General features: G+C 37.4%; 1 protein-coding gene across 6 annotated transcripts in view; it reads left to right on the top strand.

Annotated features, from left to right (window-relative positions):
- Window positions 1-23,367, top strand: part of DGKI (diacylglycerol kinase iota) — a 214,458-nt gene that overhangs the window by 138,247 nt on the left and 52,844 nt on the right. For all 6 annotated transcript variants that reach the window (XM_052668696.1, XM_052668695.1, XM_052668698.1 and 3 more), the window contains 4 exons: window positions 4,365-4,465; window positions 15,958-16,037; window positions 17,325-17,369; window positions 22,405-22,474. In XM_052668696.1, coding sequence (XP_052524656.1) covers window positions 4,365-4,465; window positions 15,958-16,037; window positions 17,325-17,369; window positions 22,405-22,474 — 296 coding nt within the window. The remainder of the gene's footprint in view (window positions 1-4,364; window positions 4,466-15,957; window positions 16,038-17,324; window positions 17,370-22,404; window positions 22,475-23,367) is intronic.

Raw genomic sequence — 23,367 nt, 5'->3', positions numbered from 1 at the left:
ACAAATGCATACTTTTTCTTCAGTAAGCAGTTTTCAGTAAGGATGGGGTGGTTTTGTGTGCATGTTAAAAATGAGTTCGCCTTATGAACAGTTTATTCAGGATGATATAAAATTTCGAAGACCTATTTCTATACAACAACTGGTTCCATAGCATGAATATCTTCTCACAGAGAGGGTAGGCTTTTAAACATACAAAAGCTATTTTTCTTATGACTGTCTCCAGGTTTTAAGAATTTCCAGAAAGCATGCTATTTTCCTTAAAATGAGAATTATTCAGTGTTTATGTCTTCTATATTCTTTTGGAAAAGTGAAATCCTATTTGTTTAATAGAATTAATAGTATTTTCTTTTACTTTACAGATATTTTTCAGCCTAAAAAATGAATGAAAATAATTACTGATTACTGAAATTATATACTTTTTGATGAAGGTGAATTAAAATAATTCTGAGGGGACTTCATAACATCTTTCATGGCTTGTTCTGCAAGGCTCATTTAGATTGTTATCAAATAATGCCACAAATGTGCACTTCTGGTTCACGCTAATAAAAAGTCTGTCATATAAAATTCAAAATAGTAAAATATTTTATTTATGCTCCTGACTTGAGGAGACTGATATTTAGGCTTGTGTTTAACTGAAACCATTATAGCTATTCAACAAGAATGAGCAGAATGTTTCAGTTGACCTGACTCTGTGTTCACAATCCCATGGACGTATGGCCTTTACGATGTAATTCTGTGAATTGACCTGTGTGGAGAATGAGGTTCTTAATTAGGTTATTTAAGAAGCAATGGAATTCATTCATCTGTACTTTAAATTAATTTTCATTGACTATGTAATGCACTATTTTGAAGAATAATTAGTGCAAAAATATTTAAATACGTCAGATTGATTTGCAATGCTGCTGTCTGTGATTATTTATTTATAATTTTTTTCTGCTCGATCTGGAATGATTTTCATCCCATCCTTACAGTTTGGCAAGTTGTTTTATACAGTATAACATCCATTTCTATTAATACAGACAGCATTAACATCTGTTTTCAGTGATATTCACCATGGTATTTATTTTCACGTAGACATCATTGTGTCCTTGAGCCTTGCGGTTTCTGAATATGCTCAGTATGTCTAATCTAGAGGAATAGCACAATTTGTCTAACGGTAAAGATTCCCATATACAGAGTGTGATGATTACAAGAATATTGATATCGGAATTGTGCTGCTCAACTGCAGTTAATAGAACTCTGTGTGCAAAGCATGAGTTATGTGAGTGAATGAGCTATTCAGTTGGTTCATAAAGACGGTATTCCACTATGTAGAATGCCAGTCTGATATCATAAGGAGTGAATTCAGCTATGTGAATTTTTTAGAGCCAAAGCTGTTTTGCATAGGTCATGAATTTCAGTAAGACAGTATGATGTCAGGGAGCAACCATATTCTGAGTGAAGAGTATTTGCAAATTATTATGACCAAAACCTCAGATTTTGGTCAAAAAAGGCATTTGTTTCTAAAATTGTTTATTTTCTATAGAAAACTGTTTCTGGGATTATGCTTTTATGGCTAGGCTAGCTAAACTTCTCAAATGGGCAAAATGGCAAGTTCTGCTTCTCTCCATTTTTCCGTCTGGTATGGAGAGCAGGGCTGCGCACTACAGCACAGAGAGGAAGGGGGAAGCCTGAGCATCATACACTGATGAGCTCTGTAGCAAGGAAGAAATGGAAAAGAAGGAGTAGGGAAACAGATATAGCGTGATTCTTGTTTGGAGTGCAAACATCACCAGTGCTAGACTGAGCAAGTCCTATTTGAGTAACAACTTCTGGTAAACACACTTCTTGGTATTTGGGAATGGAAAACATTTTTTCAATAAAATTCCAGTTTGGATTGTTAAGACTACAGCCGAACAGCATAGATTTGGTTCTGGTTTCAAGAGAAACAATGGTCTGAGACGGTTTATTGGTTTAATTACATTTAGTTTAATTAGGGACATAGCAGGAATAGCTATCTTTGTAGCACATTCAAATGTCACAGAAGAAATAAGACATTGCTGAATTTCTCTGTCACTCTATGGCCTTTCTTCCCAGCTCAGAGCTCGGAGGAGTCATCATTCATAGTCTGTCACTCCCCCAGACCTACCACTAATCCCCAGTTCGTGAACCTATCTGCTGGAAGACTAAGCTACCTTCATAATAATGTTTGGTGGTAGAACACCATGGGAAAAACAGCATGGCTTCTTCATGTATTGTACCAGTACATAAAAGACTTCACGTTTCAGTGCTCAGACTGTCATTTTCATGAACCTTACTACATGCACTGCATTATTTTTTTGCCCCTTTGTAGTTAGATTCCTATGTTTTCTTATTTATTTATTATCTTTTCTTGACTGAAAATAAAAGCTCCCACAATTTTTATTTTTGAAACTTGTGTTTTGTATAATTGGGAAGGAAACATAATTTCTCAGACTGTGTCCATTTCTAATCCAGCAATGTGGCATTTAAAGTTGTCTAAGGGGGAAAAAAGGTGTCAGACATTGCAATTACATTCTTCCATCTATGCACTTTTCCTCTTACTTGCATGCAGTAATATTCCTTGGTTGTTCCTTTAGCCAGCTTTATAGACTGCAGGTAGTGAGTGCTGATCTGACCTAATGGCACATGAGTTACTAAGCTGTTCCCTGAGGCTTTGCTGGAAGTTATCACCCTGCATGTCAAGCAAAATCTTACCTTAAATATAGAGAGTTTGCTGGTATCCTGGAGTACTTTTACCCAATAGTCCCTGTTAATCACTGCAGAAAACACCTACAGCAGCCTATGTACTGCCGAATGCATCAGTCTTGCAGTCACTGTTAGCATTCATGATGTATTCTAAGTTATTCCTTATGAATTTTCATTTTAATACAGAAACTCATGTTCAGAACAGAAGGACTGCAGTTTCTTGTAACCTGTTGCATTAGACCTCAATTACTGAGACACCCTTAATTCATTATCCTTTATCAATTTTTAGGCTAGAAGTACTTGTGTCAGTAGAGTTATTTTTATACTGGTACTTGATTTTCAATCTTTACTTTCATCTGTCAATATGTGGCAGAGCGTTTATGTCAACAGAGAGAAAGTATGCAATAAGGAAACTGAAATACATGGTAATTATCATCTCTGTGGCTCTTCTACAAACCATGTGTTAGGTCTGTAGTATTTTCAGGCCAAAAAGAAAATTACTTGCTTGGAAAGTAAAAAAAAAAAAAAAAAAAAAGAAAAAAAAAAAAAAAAAAAAAAGGAATTACATTTCTGGAGTGTGAATTGGCAGTTAAAATGGCAATCCGGAGGGTCAAATATTTTAAAACTGAAATAAAGCAAACGATAAGCTTGTCTATGACAGTGCATAGAATTTTAACTTTCAAAAGGCATTGTGTGCATTAAGAGCTCTGTTTTTAAATAGATTAAAACAAAGTGAAAGTAGACAATATTTTGGTGCAAACTCAGAATGAAGAATATAATTTTAGGTGGGATGAACCTGTCAAGACAGAAACTTTATATGTATATTATAATACACAAGCTATCTTTCTCCCTTTACAAGTGGAAAATGCTAATGTGGCCAAGTTTACATAGCATTCAGTTAAACAAAATCTAACAGTAACAGTAAGATGGAAACTTGCATGAAATCAAAACAAAGCTCTTCAAAACAACTGTCTATCAGTTAGTGGCCACTCAGATTTATGGATAGGAATCCATGAAAGGTTTCAAAAGTATGCAGACCTCCAAGGCATATAAATCTGGCTGAAATCTGTAGAAACGAGGTACTCAAAGTTCTTTTTATGGTCTCTCTGGCATATGTGTATTGGACTCTAGTTTGGCAATCCAGCTCTCAACAACATTTTGTTTCCTGCTCCCTGGAACAGAGCTACTGAAAGAGGATCCTCTGGAGATCCAAGTGAATGTGCTGGTGGACAGAGAAAAAGAAGTCCTGTGAGGCTTCCAAAGAAAGCATCAGCACCCTGAAGCCAAGCTCTGTGAATTTTCCTACTTTAGGGATGTACAAAAAGGCATCTGTAATGGGAAAGGATATCTATATAGAGATTGACGAGCTCAGAAAAGCCTTTGCAATTCCAGGTCACCCAGACAGTAAACAGGCTTCTTGATTTTGCTTGTAATTTAAGATACATCATCTATTCTGTGTCAGTAGTCCTGATCTTGTAAAAACACAGTGGTGGGCCAGTGAGGATCAGGCCCAGTTTTGAAGAGGCTTGCTCTTATTATTCTTTTAGCAAAGGTTAAAATTGATATTGTATTTTATTTTCTACTCTTCCATGGAAAAGTTTGTCTAAGAAGCTTTCTTCTTCTTCTTCTTCTTTTTTTTTTTTTTTTTTTTTTTGCAGTCCTCATTCCATCCCTGATCGCCTGCGGATCAGAGTGAACCGGATTAATTTGCAAGAATATGAAGGGCTACATTATGACAAGGAAAAACTCCGTGAAGCTTGTAAGTTGTAAGAAGCTAGGTTGTACCTGCTCTCGGTAGAATATTATGTGTAGATCTCACATTAACAACAGCAAAACAAAAAATCCAGGGTCAGACATACATTTTGGACGAGTCCTATGTGAGCTATAGGCTCATCTAATTGGGTATATGCACATGCATTCTTTCCTTATAAATACTGTCTGTCTAAAGAGTGTTCAGGTGTTTTCTTACATGTGCCTTCTACACGTTGATTTTATTTACTATAAAGTAAGTATTTTTCACACCTGATTTTTTATTTGTGTCTTTACATTGACTCTGATGACTTTCTGCTAGCATATGAAACTTACCAAGGCTTTATGATTAACACCAAATTTGAAACTTAATAAGAGACTGGTTTCAAACTGAGACGTTGATCATAAAATGACAGAATCATAGAATTCTCAGAATTGGAAGGGACCTTTAAAGGTCATCTAATCCAGCTCCCCTGCAATGAATATGATTTTGCTCAGGTGCATTTATTTTGGGAAGGAAATTTGGCTTTCTTTATTCTTTAAGAGCCCTCAGTTTTGCACATAAGCAAATAATCACTGTTTTCTTTCCACATGTAATGGTTTAATTGCCACATTCAGGGGTAAGTCAAAAGCAGACAGATGGTTGCGTTGGCAACACTGATGACGATGATCCACACTTGGAAATGGAGTTCCTTTCCTTGGTGCCACACAGTCATTAATCAATGAGGGACACGTCTGCTTGTGATAACAATTTAATAGAGTCTTGTTCATACATCTGGCTCATTATTCATCCTAAATTACAAGCATGACTGTTTGTTGTGCATCAAAGCTTCAGCTCCCTCTGTAATATAGAGTGTTCTGGTAATTACAGGATAACAATCCTTTTAATTGTTTTGCTTATCTTACTGTTGGAAGATAGTTAAACTGTTTCACTTTCACCCCTCCAGTCCCATCCCTCCTTATTCTTCTCTCAGTTCATCTGGGCTCCTTCCAACAAAAGAAGTGATATGCCTTGAATTTTAATATAGGTCCTAACAGCCTTTTCTAAAGTTTCTGTTAGATTTCAGCTATAATCAAAGCAATCTAGGCCTTAATCTGTGGAATAAGGAGAGTTATCGTAAGATGAGGATTATGGCTCACTGGAGAAGCATTTCTTTCAAGTTTAGAGTTTGACCTTGAGTATCCTTAGAGTCGTCTTAAGCAGATGCTTTTGAAACCCTGTTGGAAACATTCTGGCTCTTTTGGTGATTCCTCCTATGCCTTTCCATCTGAAGACAACTATCCTCATCCATTCCCACAACAGATGTAATTTTTTTTTTACTTAGTATATATTAAGTAATCAGTAAGAGCCATTGCATCATCTGACAAAAGATATACACCTTTTTACCCTGGTGTCTCTGCAACTGTACACAGGTATTAATATTTGTCTCATTCAAAAACAGTAATGATAACATTATAAAATAATAGAAAATGGGCAGATAGTGATCTAGTAGCTTTGAGATTTAGTTTTAGACTACACACATTTGATCACTTGCTGAGCATATATGCAAGGGGTTTTCATTCAAAAAGTAGACGTTTGTATATAAAAAGTTAAAGTGCTTGCTTTGTAATATGAGAAAGCAAATAATGTCCCCATCAAATAAAAAAAAACAAAAATCAGAGAAGATACTTTACTTTACCCTCTGCAATTATTAGGAAAGCCTTGTATAAGGATTCATAACTTACAGTACACATTCATAGTCATCCTTCTACTTTTCTGGTTAGTAACTCCTGTCAGAGCTGTCCAACCTTTAGTTTACAAGAGGCTAATCTTGATTTGAAGAATCCTAGTTAATGCTAACTGTATCTGAAGAAAATCTCGTATGAAAAGAGAAGTGTTCTCTAAATAGTCAGTAATCAACCTGTTTTAAATATTCTCCTTGAATTCCATGAAGGAATCCCTGAAACCAAGAAAATCCCTATGCTTTACTGCGCATAGGACCAATATCACAGCTTCCCTGTGACTTTTACTGCAAGGTGCTTGTATCTCCTCTGGAAACTGAGATGTAGCCAGGCATCAAGTTGAATTGTTACACTAGAGGACTACACTAAATTTTTTATGAGGAAGGGAGGTGGGAAAATTGTGTAAGCGTTCCTTTTAAGAAGAGCAGATAGCCATTTTAATTGTTTTTCTGATATAGATATGGATTCTGATATAGAGCTGTTTCTTTTTCTGGTAGCAGATCTGCACATCACTGCCTGGCTGGCACTATAATATGTTTAACACTTCTTTGGAATAAGTATGCTGTCTCAGTCCACATCAGCAAACCTCTTCCTGGAGCACTGTCACTTAAAGTTACTTGGCTTGAGAGGGAGGAGGGAAGTGGTAAGGCAGGAACAGCAACTCTCCTTTCTTCTCCAAGGTGGCCATAATGGGTGGAGGGGTCGATGAGAGGAGAAGGGTTTTTACTGCCCTGAAGAAATAAATCACCATGGTGAGTGACAGATTGAAATTCTATAAATCTGAATCAAAAATTTAAATATGGGTATTGTACGCTAACAAAATAATTATAAGTGATTCTGCAAACAGAGGAGCTGTTGACTCTCCTGAAGATAGAGAGGCCTTGACAGACTGTGGGACTGGGCAGTCACCAGATGCATTAAGTTTAACAAGAGCAAGTGCTGGATTCTGCACTTGGTATATATGTACAGGGACGGGCATCTGAAAGCAACTCTGTGGAAAGGTATCTTGGGGGTTCTGGCTGATGGCAAGTTGAACATGCGACAACAGCCAAAAAGACAAGTCGTACCCTGGTTGCCAGAACTGCCACTGGACAAGGGAAAGGATTGTCCTGCTTTGCTCTGTGTCCTCACATTGAACACTGTGCAGTTTGTGCACAACAATATAAGAAGGACATAAAGCGTAAGGACGTAAAGAGTATCTAAAGGAGGATTACAAGGATGATGAAGGGTCTGGAGGAGAAAATGTATGAGGAGCAAATGAGGTCAATTTAAGCAGAGCTGTGTGTAACCAGGATGTGGACTTGATGATCTATGTGGGTCCCTTTCAACTGAGAATATTCTGTTATTCTAAGAGCATTCACAATGGGCACTCACTCACACTGTTGCAGTAGTATTTCTTCCAGATGTGTTGTTTTCAGTGGGGCTAGCTTACTGCAGCATGTCTGTAGCTTTCAGGAACATGTATATAAGACTTGATGCTCACAAGAGACTCAATTTACTTGTCTTTCTAAGCTTTGGCTGAATATCTACAATTTAATTCCAGAATGCTATGCTTACCATCCATTGTCTGCTCACACCAATTAAAAGCACTTTTATCTCCCCATAGTTTTTGAAGACTAAACTAGAATCCCACAGCAATCTGAACAGGAAAAGGAAGCCGATTAATAATGACTCATGCTGTTATCCGTGAAGGAACGGTAACAAAGAAGCTATTAAGGTTTTTGCCTGTCACATGTCTCCATAATAGAGTTTTGAAATCTCTGACATCAGTGTAGTAATCTGGATCACTTTAATTCACAGTAAATACATTTCACTTCCCTGGTTTGCTCAAAATACTGATTTGATTCTATCAAGTACTTCATCTGAAACTGTACTTCCTGACGTCTAACAACTCATCATACAAACTGTTCCATGAAGATTAATCTTCACTCTGTTGGAGGTAGACACCTCATTTTGAAAACCTTCTGAGCAATTAAACAGTGTCATTTTGTTCTCTGAAGGGCAAAATTGTTCTTAGCCTGTTCTTCTGTTGCTCTTTACTTTTCTTGTCACTGCAGCTGGCATTTAACTAAGATGCTGTTTCTGAATTGTCCCTTCTTTCCCTTCCCTATGCTCCTCCCTTTCTCTTTCATTCTGTCAGCATCTCAGTATTGTCTCTGTGATGATTGATGATGGTACAGGGGTTACTTATCGATCCTTCTATGACGGGGTTGAATGATTCCATGCACTCTTTTAGGAAAGGGATACATCTTGCACATTTTAGTTATGTTGTAAGTTGCTGCTAATGTAGTTGTTATCTTCAACACATTCCTATATATGTCTCAAACACTTGTCACCCTAATCACCAGTTTCAGTTCCTCTTGCCTGATGTGACAGTTCTACCTTAAGTGACCAAGATCATCATATTCAAAATTCAGTTGATGTCTCCAGATGGGCAGAACTTAATACTGTGTCTCGTCTGTGCATCTTCTGTGTACTGTTTCTGTTTTCCTGCTATGGTAGGAAAGTATGATTCAAAACAGCATTTGGGGGAACAATTCAATTATTTTTAAAACAACGAAACCTTTTTGTTTATGGCACTAGATTTTCCCCATTTCACTGCTCCTATGAAATTACTGACAATGGAGGTATATACAGAAATTATTAGAAATTAATACACTGATGAATGAATTAGTGACCATATGGTACTCATCTATGTTTTCTCCTTAGTAACATTACTGTAGATTTGCACCATGAAGCTGGAGGGGTGAATTAGCTCACCAGCAGCAGTAGATACAAAACTTTATCTATTTGTTTGTTTGTTTATTTAATAGAATCTGTCAATTCTTAGTGCTCTTTACATATTTTTTTATGTTCTAGCATTGGAGATCCCATCTTGCTTACTCAATGCCACTAAGATTAAGGAGGAATCATACTCAACCCCAGTGTCAGCAATATCAGAAATAAGTATCAACTCTGTGAACTCTTGGTCTCCCACATCACTATATTTCACACAGAACCAGTCATTCCTTATCTCCTATAGAATAAAGTGACACAGAAAATTGAAAAACAATTTTTAAGATTGATTTCCATGTGTACAGTAATTGATTTAGCTACAATCTAACAATCTCTTTCTATTTAGCTTCCTTGCTTTTTGTTTGTGTGTGTTGAGATCAGGAGTAACATGATGTGACATTAATCTTAGATTCTTATTTCTCTTCCAGTAAACTGTCCCTTGCTAATTATATCTAGCCAGATATCTATGTTGCATATGTCTTGCCTTCAATTTCTGTAGGTTATCTGAATGTTTTGGGGTCATCTGATAAATTCTTATTGAGTACAAGGACTAACAATCTTGTGAATGTTTTGAGACGTGTATGTGGACAGATACCATGGTTTCCTCATATCAGTAATGTATTAACCACAGTTTGAGAATCCCACCTAGGAAATCATAGAATCATAAAATGTCTTGGGTTGGAAGGGATCTGAAGGATGAACTATTTCCAACACCTGTGCTCAAAGATGTAGCAGATGAAGATAGTTTGGAGCGTATTGAGTGTGATTTTGAGCAACTAGTTAAATAAGAAAAGGTCAGTGCTGAGGACTTGGTATTTACATCCTGATTCCCCATCGTGAAGGACACAGGAGTAAGTGATCTGGTAGGTGACTATGGTGATGAGGGAAAACCTAAGTTAGCAGATGGAATCAGGACAAGGTTGATTAACCACTGAAAGAAATGTGCTCACTGGGATGCAGCATCAATCTAGATGGATGTAGGTGGAGTGGACTGCATAGAATCATAGAATTATAGAATGGCCTGGGTTGGAAGGGACCTCAAGGATCATCAAGTTCCAACTCACTCTTGTAGCATAGCTACAAATTCACTCTTTAGTCCTGGGAGAGAAGGACTAATGGTTGCTTATTTGTCAGGAGGTTTTTTAGCAGATGTGGTAGCTTGTCCTGTAGGGGCATTGTAAAAGGCAGCAATGCCTACAGACACTCCTCTAGTTTTCACTCTGCTTCAAAGTCACTATATTGATCTAACAGCTTTGTTTTTTCAAGGTGTGTTGTGTAGACATTAGATAATTCTGCATTTTTTCTTTCGTGTTGATGTTAACAATGAGCTAAATATTGCATTCTCTGTTCATTCTGTGCTCGTAGATTCTCATGGTGATGTGTACAGATCACCATGCAAACCACTGGTAAATGCTTGTAAATGAAATAGAAATGATAAAAAACGAAGAAGTTGTCAAATACATTGGTTATGTCAAAGGAATTCTCTCTTTCTGTCTCAGAATAAGACATTCTGAGCTTTTCCCAGGCACCACAGTGGATTGTATGTCTGTCTGTGATACACATCCATACACATGCATGTGTTCATACTCATGCATGTATTCAAAGACTAGAAAGACACAGGAGTCTAACAGAAGAAGAAAAAGTAGGATGTGATCAAATGGCTAAAGGTAGTAGCACAATGAATATATACATAGGTGTTGAGACAGGAAACTTTAATTCTGTCTTTTTATAACTTTGAGCTCTTGACATTGTGGTCATAACACGTGTTTAACAGAGTATGTCACTGCCTGGATTTGAAAACAAAAGAACCAAAACAAGCAACACAAAAAGTTCAATGGTTTAGGCATGCATCTCATGTCATGGAGTTGTTTATATAGGGCATATCTATAGCCAACACAGTCCTCTGTCTTTTGATCTACTAGGTAAACAGTAACCTGTAGGATTGACCTTTCCTTTGGCCTAGAAGACATGAGCAGTATTCCAATACATTTCATTAACATATATTAGCCTATTGACCCCACTGGACTGAGAGACAAAAGCATTATGTTCCATTCCAGACCTTCCAGGAAAACACATTTTAATTTGGCTTTATGGCATAGATTTTTCTGCATACTTCTCTTCTGCTGTTTCCTTTTCTATCACTTTCCTTGTCTGATTTCTTCTTACGTTTTCAATCCTATTCCTCTTCAGCACTCATTTTCTCCCTGTTCATCTTTGTCTCTATAGATCTTACAGCTCAGGTTCCTGTTCTTTTTCTTAATTGTAAATTCCTAGGCATTGTTCAGCCAGATCTCTTCTTTCAGCTTTTAATCCCAATATCTCTTCCTTACCAGTCTCAATTCCAAACTTTTAATAGTCTTTCTTTAACCCGTTCTTTTTCATCTGGTATCTGGGACAATTTCCCTTCGCATTTGACAGACAGCTTTTTTTTACTATGTCTGTGTGTTGGAGAACTGACATTCAGGAGGGGATGACCACTCTCTCAAATGTGCTCTTTCAGTCTGGTAACATCCATTACATTTTATGCACAGATATATGAGGATTTTAGTACTGAAACACTAGTATTAAAAAACCAATAACCAGCCAAGCAACCAAAGAAGGCTTTGATTCTGTCAGTAGAATAAATGAAAGGTATCTGAGGAGATGTATGGCATAGATTTATTTTGGAAAAAAAATCCTTTTGTAGAAACTTAGTTGTGTTAAAACCACAGTGGAGAAATCTCTTAATTTAAGTGTCTGAATATCTTAGAATTCTCTCACAAGAACTTACTTGGCTCTTCACATTTCTAATATCAGCAAAAAACCCTCAGGAAAATGATGTTTTTATAACATTTCCAGTAGTGAGGATCCTTTATTTGCTACATTAAACATTTACAGCCCCATGTCTAATCTCCCCATTCCCCTGAGGTATATGTCAGTGTTGGAATGAGTTTTTCTGGCGTTCATATCTACCTTAATGATCTGCCTTGAGGCTGTCTTATTTGAGATTTGAGTGGGTTAATCATGATGTTTAGATCACAAATTGAATACTTTCATAACAATAAATGGGGAAGTTAATTGAATTTTTCTTGATGGTTTAGTATGCAGTGTTCAGGCAGTGTTCTTGGTACTGCTGAAGAGTTCACTAGCTTTAGGTATTCAACATAATGGGCACTTAATAGAAGATTTCTTCTTTGTTTACATAAATTCCGTAGGTAATTTCATGAGAGCTTAAGAAAGTGCTACTAATCTTGAAGTTATTAGAGCATTACGCTAGTCATATTGCTGCGTCTACCTCACACTCCTCCTGCTGACTCTTGATTTCAGTCAGCAATGCTAGGAACAAAAAACTTTCCGCAGTGCTGGTTCAGAATATGAAGCAACTGCCTGGCTGTCTCATCTCCTGGGGTTCTTGCACTGCTGCTTATCCATGCAGTGTTAGAGTACGTATCCACAGCTCCCTGGATAAAGTTCTTTTCACCATTCAGGGAACACAAAGAAGCTGGGAGTTAGATGCAAGCAGTCAGAAGAGCAGGCGCCTCAGGAGAAAAAAATCTGTCTCCTGAATGCTGTGGCTTGGCCTGTTGTCTGAGACTATCTTGTGTTTGGCATATTTCCATACGTGGATATGTCTGTGTTGTCACAGGAGTGGATAATCTGCGGGTGTCTAGGAAAGCTGCTCTGCATTGTTTGTGCTCTTAATACATGCAAAACTGCAAAATTTTGTTTTCCACTCCCACCTTTCACCTAACATATCCAGTAATCACTGTGTCCCACAGCACTGGTTTTTGCTGCTCACATCCTTATCCACACAGGGCTATTCAAAAAAGCCAGAAGTCCACTAATTCCCTAATGAAAATGTTTACAATGACATTCCATGTCAAGCGGTGCATGCACATTAACCTTACGTCTTTACCTGATTCACCATAACTTACCTCATTTAATGCTTGGACTAGATGATCTTAGGTCTTTTCCAACCTTAATGGTTCTGTGATTCTGGCCCCACTGCACAGTGTTGCCCTATGTTTAGAACAAGCAACAGTCCTGCAGTTTAAATCTGTAAGGGCTTGAAGGGTTTTCAAAAAGCTGCTGTTTTGAGGCACTTCGAAAATCTTGGCTGTATAATGTGTTGTGCATGCTTACTGTGGTTTATGGTACAAGTGAGGGCTGGAAACATTTCACTTGCTGGAAGGCAAATGAGTTTCACAACAACAAAGAGTAAACAACACAAAACACCCCACTAATGTTTATCAAGTAACATTTTAGCATATGAAGTAATGTTATTCAGTAATGACTTTAAAAGTTTTTTAATCGAACAAAAGCATGTGGGACAGAACCATACAGGACTTACCTCACATACCTTATCCCTTAGCTAGCCATTGACCCACAAAACCAGATGTACTGGTTCAGGATTTCCAGGCAGTAGAAGTCACACATCCCTTTTTAAGAGCAAATTATACATAAATGATGTACAAAATGTAGATAATTAATTATACTAACGGATTATAATCTTCATCTGTAATGATGCAGATAAGGCTCAGAAGTGTCACAGCTCAGCCATCTATTATTGCATACTAGTGTTTTCTTTACAGGTGATTTGGTGAATTTCTTTAGAATTCCCAGTGTTTATAAGGTCCTTCTGCTCAGGGCTACCAGCAGTGGTGGAGATTAAGGATTGCCATTCTGTGTTAGTTCCAAAGTTTCAGTGGGTTAAAGCTCTGAACCCTGTTAAATTGAAGGAAGTTATTCAATACAAAAAGGGACAAAATGTGTGGTGACAATTTATGAACCAATGTTGTTTCTCCCTAGTGCTCTGAAACTGTTCGAGATATAGTCATGTCTGCTACAATTCACTTTTTAGTGCTCTAAAAAATCTTAGCCGTTTCAATAAGGGCTGCAGAGGGATTTACTGAATTAAAACTAGATGGTCATTAAGTGCTCGTTGCCAAGAGCATAAGGGTCTCCTGTCAGAGCAGGTTAAGCACCAGCAAACACAAAGTAAAGGGAATCAGTCTGTAACTCAGAGTGTCGGTATACATAAAGCAGACCTGACCATTGACCCTCATTCCACTTAACTTGTCTCACAAGCTCTGTTGAGTAATGAAAAAACCCTGGAGGTTGCAATAAGCAGTGTTGTCTGCTAGGCTTTCTGAAAACAAGCTGGATAGGGATTACTGTTAGATGCGTTATTTGATAAGTAGCATGGGCTTTGCTTCTCTCATTTTCCTTTTTAGCCCTTCTTTCTTTTCCTTTTTTTTTCCTCCCTCCCTACCATTTTTTCCTTTCTCTGCTTCTGGTTTTCTGAGAGTCATATCTGCTCTGCTGTTTACATTGCTTTCTGAACACGATGCTGACAGAGCTGGTGATGTATCTTTGGAGCCCTTCACTGGCCTCTGAGCTCCATTATGCCCTTCAGTCTTGTAGCTGCTTCCTGTCTTCTCCTTGAGACCACTCATTTCTCATTATGCTTCCAGCCTTGGTGGGCCACAAGGAAAATGAGCCATGGAAGTGTTCCCCATTATGTGTTATCACTAACCTGTTCCCTTATTAGAATGAAGAGCTTCCCAACAGATAAGCATCTCAGGGCCACTCTTAGTTAACCCCCCTTGAGTGATATGAGGAATTGCAGCACAGTTGTTCTTTCTGTTTGTCTCAGTACTGTAATGTCTCAGTAATGTCAATGACATTAAGTTGCTTTTTGTTATTCAGTTACCAAAATTGTTTGTGAGCTGATATTCTTCTCTCCCTCTGGAATACTTCATATGATGATTTAAATCCATTTCCTGCTGCTTCCCTGCTTTTGGGGGCAACGTTTGACTAAAGACCCTTGAGGGAGAAGAAAATAATGTTATGATTCAGTTTCAGACATTCATGTGCTTAAGAATTTTCGTACTTGTTTCCTTTCTATTTAAAAAGATTTTAGCAGGCAGCTCTCTTGGTATCTTCCTAGTAGACTCATGTGTACATTTTCTCCCATCTTTGCTTTTTTTTTTTTTTTTTTTTTTTTTTTTAACAAAGAAAACCTAGAGTCTGAAAGAATAGTTGTGGAAATCTAAACTCCTCATTATCTGAAATGCTACCTTTGACTGAGGGGACTTATTTGCTATATTTTTTGCAAGTTTTCTTTTTCTTTCCTCCTTTCCTCCTTTCCTCCTTTCCCTTTCTTTTCCTTTAAGACACTGTGGACATGTGTAAGTTTTGTGTGCAAATGGAACAATGCCTGTTTTTATTTAAAAGCACACTTACATCAAAATAACATGACATTAGTTTTCTCCTATGTTAGACTGCGACCTCAGGGATACTCTGTAACTTTGTTTATTTGCTTTTACTGTGGATGTAATTTTACTTTGGAGATATAAAGTTGAAGCCGATAACCTTCTGAGTATGCTTTTTTTCCTTAAATCCTATCATAAAATGTAGTGAATTAATATGCTGCAGTTTATTGTCATCATTTTTTTCTCCTGCTGAAGTAAAGGTTTCATTATACAGTAATAAATAAATACCTCTTTAATTTTAAGTCAATAAACCAATAAGCTAAGGCTGGAAAGCAGAAGCAGCCCTATTCTTTGGTGTCAGTAACAGAGTTCCAGGAGAGGTTTGCCAGAGGATTAAAAGGAAATCCCAAAAATACTGTTTAAAACAAAATCCTGGTGGAATGTAAAAGCTTTAAATCATCTCTGTAGAATCTTAAGTGTTTTGAAAATGAAATACTCTGTGGTACGTTTCCTTGCAAAAAATAATTGGTGTTTACATCAGATAAGGAAGTACACAATTTTACTAGATCTCTTTTAGCTTGTATGAAATGGAAGGCAGTTGAATGTTAGAATATTTGATAATTAATTACAAATGGTTAAGACGAACGATGAATATTATGTTCCTGATTTTAAGAGACTGTTAAGATTTAGTAAGCAGAGAGCTTTAGTGAGGACGTTAAGAAAATAAACAACAAAACAAAACATACTGCAAATCTTTTAAAATTCAACAGACCTCAATTAAAGACATTTTTCTGTGTTTTTCCTTTTCCAGCCATTCCATTAGGAATTATAGTTGTTCGAGGAGATTGTGACTTGGAGACCTGTCGTATGTATATTGACCGTCTACAAGAGGTAAGGTTTTTGTGAATTAAGTATCATTTATTAATCTGTATTATGCTCCTTCCACTCCTCAGTGTATAGGTCTAATGATTGCAACAACTTCGTATTGTGAGTATTGTGTATTGCCTCATGCTGAAAACAAAACTTTAGAGCTATGATATGCTATTAAAACAGAGTAACACAAAACATTATTTTCCAAACAGGAAAAAATAAATCATGCTGAAACCATTTAAATTATAGAGGAATTGATGTGTATTGTTGTGTTTGCTTCTTCTTGAAATTGAACAGAATATATGCACTCTCTGCATTTGTTGCTGCATTTATACCAATTTCTGAGCAAATTAGTTTACAAACTGTATTATGTAAGGATAAATATCATGATATTTCAATGGATCTAATTATGCAAATATTATTCTCTAATACAGTCATGGAGTAAACAGAGACTCCAACAAACACTACAGATATCAAATTGATATTTCAAAAAATACAAGAATATATGCTTATCAGCTAATACGAATGTAGCTGTTATCTTCTTGAATGCTTTGTCTCTGGAAGGTACTCTTAGTACAACCTGGGAAACTGAGAATCCAAATGCCCAATTACATGAATAATTTTAAATGTGTGTGCATTTAGTGATAAAACTGGTGGATTTTCATTAATAGAGTGCCTCTCACTGTTTCATAAACTTGTAGTGATATCTTTCAAAAACATTTACAAATGTGGTGCCTTTACATGAGTTTCTGAATGGCTGTCCCAGTTGGCACAGGAGCTATGGACCTCATTCATCCCATTTTCATGCGAGAATGGAAGATTACAACACAGTAGTTGGGATGAAGTTTGCAACACTGAGATGACCTCTTTGGCATGAGGTTGTCTTTAAACCTGGAAAAATACCAGGGGTTTTCTTTGGTGTATTAATTACTCAGAAATTATTACAAAAGACAATATTAAGGCTTTTAGCTTTTTTTTTTTACTTTTCTTTTTGCTGCAGATATTCTAAATTTAAATAGTTTTCATAGATCTGTGATATATAAATAGATCTGTGATAAGGTAAAAAGTCATTAACATAATCTCTGTATAAATTTTTAAAACTGGACTGATTTTTACCAGATGCATGTAAATGCAAACTAAGAGAGCTTTCCTTGGCTATTTTGTGGCTTTTTTTAATATACTTAAAACCAATGAGAAATATTTGCAAAATTACTCTATGATGTTTAGCCAGCCACTTCAAATAGTAGAACTGCAATAACTTCTGCTGATTTAAACATTTCATCACTGACATATCTTTCATCCTATTAGGACCTACAGTCAGCAACTTCTACTACACAGAGAGTTCATTACCAGGTAAGATTTTAAAATCTTCATTTAGTAAATGAAGAACAAAGACAAGTTTAACCAGGTGGACTACACTGTTCGCATTTGAATGCAGATTTACAGGAATTTTTGATTGCCATTTCCCCTCAGATGATGGAGGCTCATTCTGATTTCCCTGAAATAATTCTTTTCCTTGCAAACCTTATGGAATCATCCTTAAAATTGCCTCTTGAAGCAAATGAGAGAATGCATCCTTTAAAATAAGTGACAAAAGAAAAGATGTTTCTCTGAGAGAAGGAACAGTAATTTTTTTGTATTGCATAGATGAAGCAGCATTACCTACCACTGAGAAGAAAAATGTACAGCAAACCTAACCAATTAATAATTACTTGTACCACAGCCATTCTCCTCTTGACTAACATAATCTTCAGAGTAGTTTTTTTAATCCATCCTGGACACAAATATGCGCTTTCTATGTGGCAAGACCATTCTCTTTTTAGATGGCTAGTTTTTAAAACTGGGCTCTTTGTGCATTTTGCAGCTATATTGTTTAATTTATACAATACAGAACTTGACTTTACAGTTGGAAGCATTTGAAAATATGTATTGCTCTCAGTAAAATATTGTGCTGCAGCATGATTACATTGGGAGTAAAATAATTCAGACTAAATCTACTGACTCCTGAGCTAATTTGGCATTAGCATGGAGACTTGACACAAACAATGGTCAATTGACAAAGTGCCTAGGACCACAAGACTCAAGGTGCATGGTGTTGATAGCCTTTTCCTAGATTTAACAATGTAAGTCTTGTTAGGATCAGCAGGAATGAGTTCACTGAGAAAAAATGCAAGGATCCAGCTGATGGGAACCTACTGTAGTGAAACTGCAGATGATTTCTTGGGCCTTAGTGATTACCTGGGTGATACAGAATTCCAGTTTAGCAGGACTGCCTGTAATGTGCTGTATTCAGGAAGGCACTACAAGAAAATGTAAATTTGGCATGCTTTTTCTGAAGTTGCTTTCTTCATACCAGTACGTAGTTTGCTTCTGCACTTCTGTGTCCAATTTTAACCTCATAGTTTTGACATTTGTGTCAATCATTGCCCTAGGACTGAGTTTTAGAACAGCACTAGCGTCTAGTGAATTGGCTAATAAAACAGCTTGTGTTATTCTGTACCATTCCTTATAAATTAACCTAAGTGGCTGCTGAGTGCTCCATGTGTAGGAAACTGCCTGAGGTAAAATGAGGAACTAAATATGTGCATATGGGGAGGGACAAAATAGGGAATGAAATGTCAGAAACCAGCTTCATACTTGGCCCTAACCTCTGTAGTTACAGCAGCATAGAAATTAATTGCCTAGCCTTTTCCTTTAGTGCACATCAGTGTGAAATCCCTCACTTGCTATTAATTTTTTATGATGCTGTATTTTTAATGCCCCCCTCTAGTTTTGTCTTCAGTACTTGTTTGTCCTGGATTCTTCAAATGCTGCTTTATTCCTAGCAGATCGTTTCTATGAACTGTCTTGCTAGGTTAGTTTGTGGTTCGTTCCACATTTGTTAGCATCTATCCATAAATTACCAAAGGGGGGAGAACAGGGGATAAAAGGTTCTTGAATTGATGGAAATGTCTTATCTTGCTAATAAGGTGTCATGGGTACTTTCAGGTCTCATAAACATGATTTTCTTGCGTGATGCTTCTGCAACTCAAAACATGGGGAATCAGCAGAAATAATATCAGCAAGCCTGGGTGTAAATGCGAAAAATGATGTTAGACTTGTTCTTCATTCTGCTTTCTTTCTCTAACAAGTTTAATGTATATGAAATATTATTCTCATGGGTCTGAGACCTCCCAAGCTAGTTCTGCTGTTGAACTATAATGGGTTCTTGGAAAGAGCTTATGCAATTTGTGACTTGATTTTGTATTTGCCAGCATTATCCCTATCTTCCTTTTCCCAGCATTATGTACTCTGACAGGTATAAGAACTTTCACTCACTTCTCCTCTTTTCATCATCTGCCATTTTTGTATGCATTCTTATCTTTCAGTGCTTTCCTCCCTTTGTATCCCAGCTCTAACCTTTCCTCAGACAGTGGGCTAAATGTTAAGATACATACAGCTCTGTGCATTTAGATAAATAGAAATTAGCAAATGTAGCAGATTTTAGAAAGTCCTTGACTCTCCTACCACAGTTATGATACAAGTAAACCTAAGCATCTCACAACTCCATAAACTCACGTTAGAGAAGGAAATTGTTACATTTTAAACCTGATAGTTTAACTACCAATATACATTTTTTATAACTATTTATAGAAATAGTTCATGTTCTGGAATGTTATACTGTCTTCATCTCTCCTGTATTGCACATAAATTGGAGACAAACTCTGTACAGTAGGACAGTTTATGGGATCAAGCAAAATCAATGAGTGCAAATATGGGAGGGAACTGAGATTTGATTTTTGTCAGACTGGATACAGATGCAGGTATTATGGATCAAAAGATATTCTTTATAAAAGCAAAATATGTAAGTGGCTGCAGTAACATTTCAGACAAGATTCATTGCCAGCACTCCAAAATCTTAAGGCACAGAGAAGATGACATGGGTTTCCCCGAGCTGTCTTTGTTTTTCTGTGCAGTATAACTGGAAAGGAAAAGCAATAATAGGAAGTTCCATTCAATTGCAGTAGAAGCTAATAAGATGAATCATGAAAAACTATCATGATATCAAATACAGTTGTTAAAGATTTCACAGTGGCATCTTGCAAGGCATTGAGATGTATTCACATGGCTGTGCGAAGGAATATCCATCAGAATGTGAAGTCCTAATTGTCATCACAGCTGCTTGAAAATGACAGGTAGTGCATGCAAGCACTCAGCTGACCAGGAATTCAAGGAAACCAAGAACTTGTGTATGTGTACAACAGCAGCATGACCTCATTTTTTTCTCAAAGAGCTCAAAAAATGTTGGATACTATTATGTTGATTGAAGAGTGAGGTCTGTCTCTTGACATAGGATGGTATTGTTTGGTACTTAATCATTTTGGACAGTATTTTATCCACCCAGACTGAAAGAGAACTTCCTCCAGCATTCTGTGAGATTTTCTCCCAGTAGAAAAAGCAACCTGCTTCTTCCTCACAGTCTTACTGACACATCTGGGCAGTCTAGGAAGTTGAACCAATGAAACATCCATTTTTCTATGGATATATTCTTTATTTCTTTCTGAATTTTTTTCTGACACATGGCTACATGGATAAGAAGTGTTTTAGAAATATGTCAGATTTGCAAAAGAGTAAGATAAATTGCTGAGAAATAACCACCCCTTCTAGGTTTTCTTAATGATATAGACAACAGACAGTAAAGGCAGAAGAAAATATAGCAAACTTTAAAACTCTGAGAATCTGTATGAATGTTCCAGATGTGTTGGGTGTGCATGATGCACCATATACTGTCATTTCAACTCTGCTAGTATTTCTGCAGTTTCACTCTTGTATAAAACCCTGGACGTGATGCCAACATCCTGAGGGACTGGTGGTGTTTGTGTCACTTGGAGTCTGTCACCTGCGCTAGATACCTTTCTAAAAGGTCTGCTGTAGTTCAGGCTGGAGTGATGACTTTGAAGCACAAGCTGGAGGACAGATTTCTGGATTATGCTAGATATTGATCGTTCATAACCCTGTCATCCCTCCAGGTTGAAAACCCATGATTGACTGAAATCTCTTTTTGGAGCTTACTCTTTCAGTCAGTCTTTACTTTCTGATGGTAGACTCTCAAATATCTACTCACCAGATAGAGCTGTACAATTCCCAGTGCAGGTTGTTTTTTTTTAATCCTGCATCCTGCAGTCAGGAAAGGTGGTGGGCATCTATATGATATTCAGAAAAGTTCCAGTGAGATACTATTCTATCAGTTTGTTTTCACCACTTGTGCCCATGTTATGGATATATGTCCATATGTCTTATCATATACTGTACTTCCTGTGCAGAGCAGTACTTTTCTCAAAGGCACCTTTCTTCCCCATTGCTTCTGCTTTCTCATTTTCTCACTTTGTGCATTGATATAGCCTTCCATACTCTGTTGTCTTAAGGAGAAGTAAATTTCAGTCTTGAGTGAATATGTGCCTGAATTTACGTCATTTGCAGGTGTGCTGATTTTACTGCATAAGTTATAATTAAGGACAGAATTTGGCTCTATGCACATTTTGGGTTGGTGCCCACAGGCTGTGCTGTTGTGCTTTGTCCTATGCAAATCTATTTGTGTTTAGGTTGTGTTCCAACAGCTTTAGGAATCTGGCTGGCCATCCACTGGCAGCATGGCACAGAGCCATGACCACCTTCTGCTTTCTGAGATCCCTCTTGCCTCCAGATCAGTGAGAGCTGAGAAAACAAGGAACACCCTTTGTTCTTCCCCAGCCATTTGGTTCCTTGATGTAGTATCAGTTGGGTCCCAAGAAGCAGGTCTATCTAGACAGACTGGGAACACATTGATGTGGGATGTCTGATGCCTTAGCCAGCAATGATCCCTAGGTCTGCACTCTGCATTGTCTATATTCTGGATGAAGACAACAGCTTCTTTTTTTTATTTTTCTTTTTGTTTTTAAATCTGATGTGTATTAGGGACATGCCAGGGACAGCAATATGGGCACTTGTTCTAAGTAGCAGACTGATGGAGGTGGGAAGGGCTGTAATGCCCTACTCTGGAAGAAGAGAAAGTGATACGTATACAAACATAGTAATCGAGTTCATTGCTTTCTTTTTGATCTTCTCTTTCACTTCTCCCTATTCTTCTACCCCAACAAATAAAGATGACTTCAGACATCTGAGAAAACTGCTTCTGATGCAGTGCTTTTTGATATTGTTGAGGTGAACGAGAAAGGATAGCTGAGAGTATGCTTAAAGTTTACTTATAGAGAGTAAATGGTTTGCTCTGCTATAGCACAGTAAAAACCTAATGTCAGTGGGGTGCAGACCCAGTGGATTTTGGTTTTGCAGGTTTTGCATATTGTGCAATATAGAAAAAAATATATATGTATCTTTTTTTTTTTTAATGTTGCTTCTCTGACAAATACAGGACCAAGAAAGCTCTTTCCCAAGAGTACTTTCTGTTCAGAGGCTCTCTCCTAGATGGTGCTTCCTAGATGGTAAGTGTGTCTCCCTCCGATTGTGTCTAGCATGCTGCTTGCTGATGGTGTAGGTGTGAAGGACAGTGCATCCAAGAGTACAACCAGGGAGGAGAAGCTGTTCCTTGCTGCGCTGAGAAGCTGAAAAGGGAGCTGTGTGGCCCCCTTTCCCTTCTGAAAAATGGGCCTTCAACTAGCAATCAAAATGTCTTCCATAGCATCATCTCCTGAAGGAGATGGGTTCTTCCAAGGGTGGTTGGATGTTTTGTTTTCTTAGTGTCTCTGCTGTGATGCAGCACTTATGTGGCAGTACCTGGACTCAGAATACATCTGGTTGTAGTAGCACACTGCCGTCAGCAGGGTTATGTTCTTTGTTACTCATTCTCCATAAATACTGCAGTATTAAGATGATGGAAATGTAATCCCTTTCCCCTGGAAGGGGGCACTTCATGTAACTCTTGTATTTGACTCAAACTTCGCCAAATCGAGCAGCTTATCTGGGCTTTACATCAGGCTCCAGAGCTCTAAAGTGGGCAGCTAAAATGGATGGTCAACTGCTTTTACAAAAGCTTCAGCATGGGGGGTGAGTGATTTTGTTATTGCTCAAAACAAAACCAGTTACTCCTTGACAGTTTCTAATCACTTCTCCTCATCTCTCATGATAGAATTGATGGAAAACTGACAGAAAATACATTGAGGATCTATTTGATTTTTAGAGAAAGCTGGGTGGGCAGATGGATTCAGTTTTAGTCTTTAGATGTTTGATATTGCCTTGCAGTGCCAAAAATGACAGTGCTATATCACTGTGCTGTTCTGCAGAAATGCCAGAATGAAAAAAAGTCTGTGATTTCACTGGCTAAACTAAATGCAAAGCAGAAACAAAAATATCACATCTGATAAAGCACATTGAAGGT

Source organism: Tympanuchus pallidicinctus, unplaced genomic scaffold, assembly GCF_026119805.1.
Source record: "Tympanuchus pallidicinctus isolate F22 unplaced genomic scaffold, pur_lepc_1.0 scaffold8, whole genome shotgun sequence".
Taxonomy (NCBI): Eukaryota; Metazoa; Chordata; class Aves; order Galliformes; family Phasianidae; genus Tympanuchus; species Tympanuchus pallidicinctus.
The sequence above is the reverse complement of the archived record's forward strand: the minus strand, read 5'-3'. Positions and strand labels throughout refer to the sequence as shown.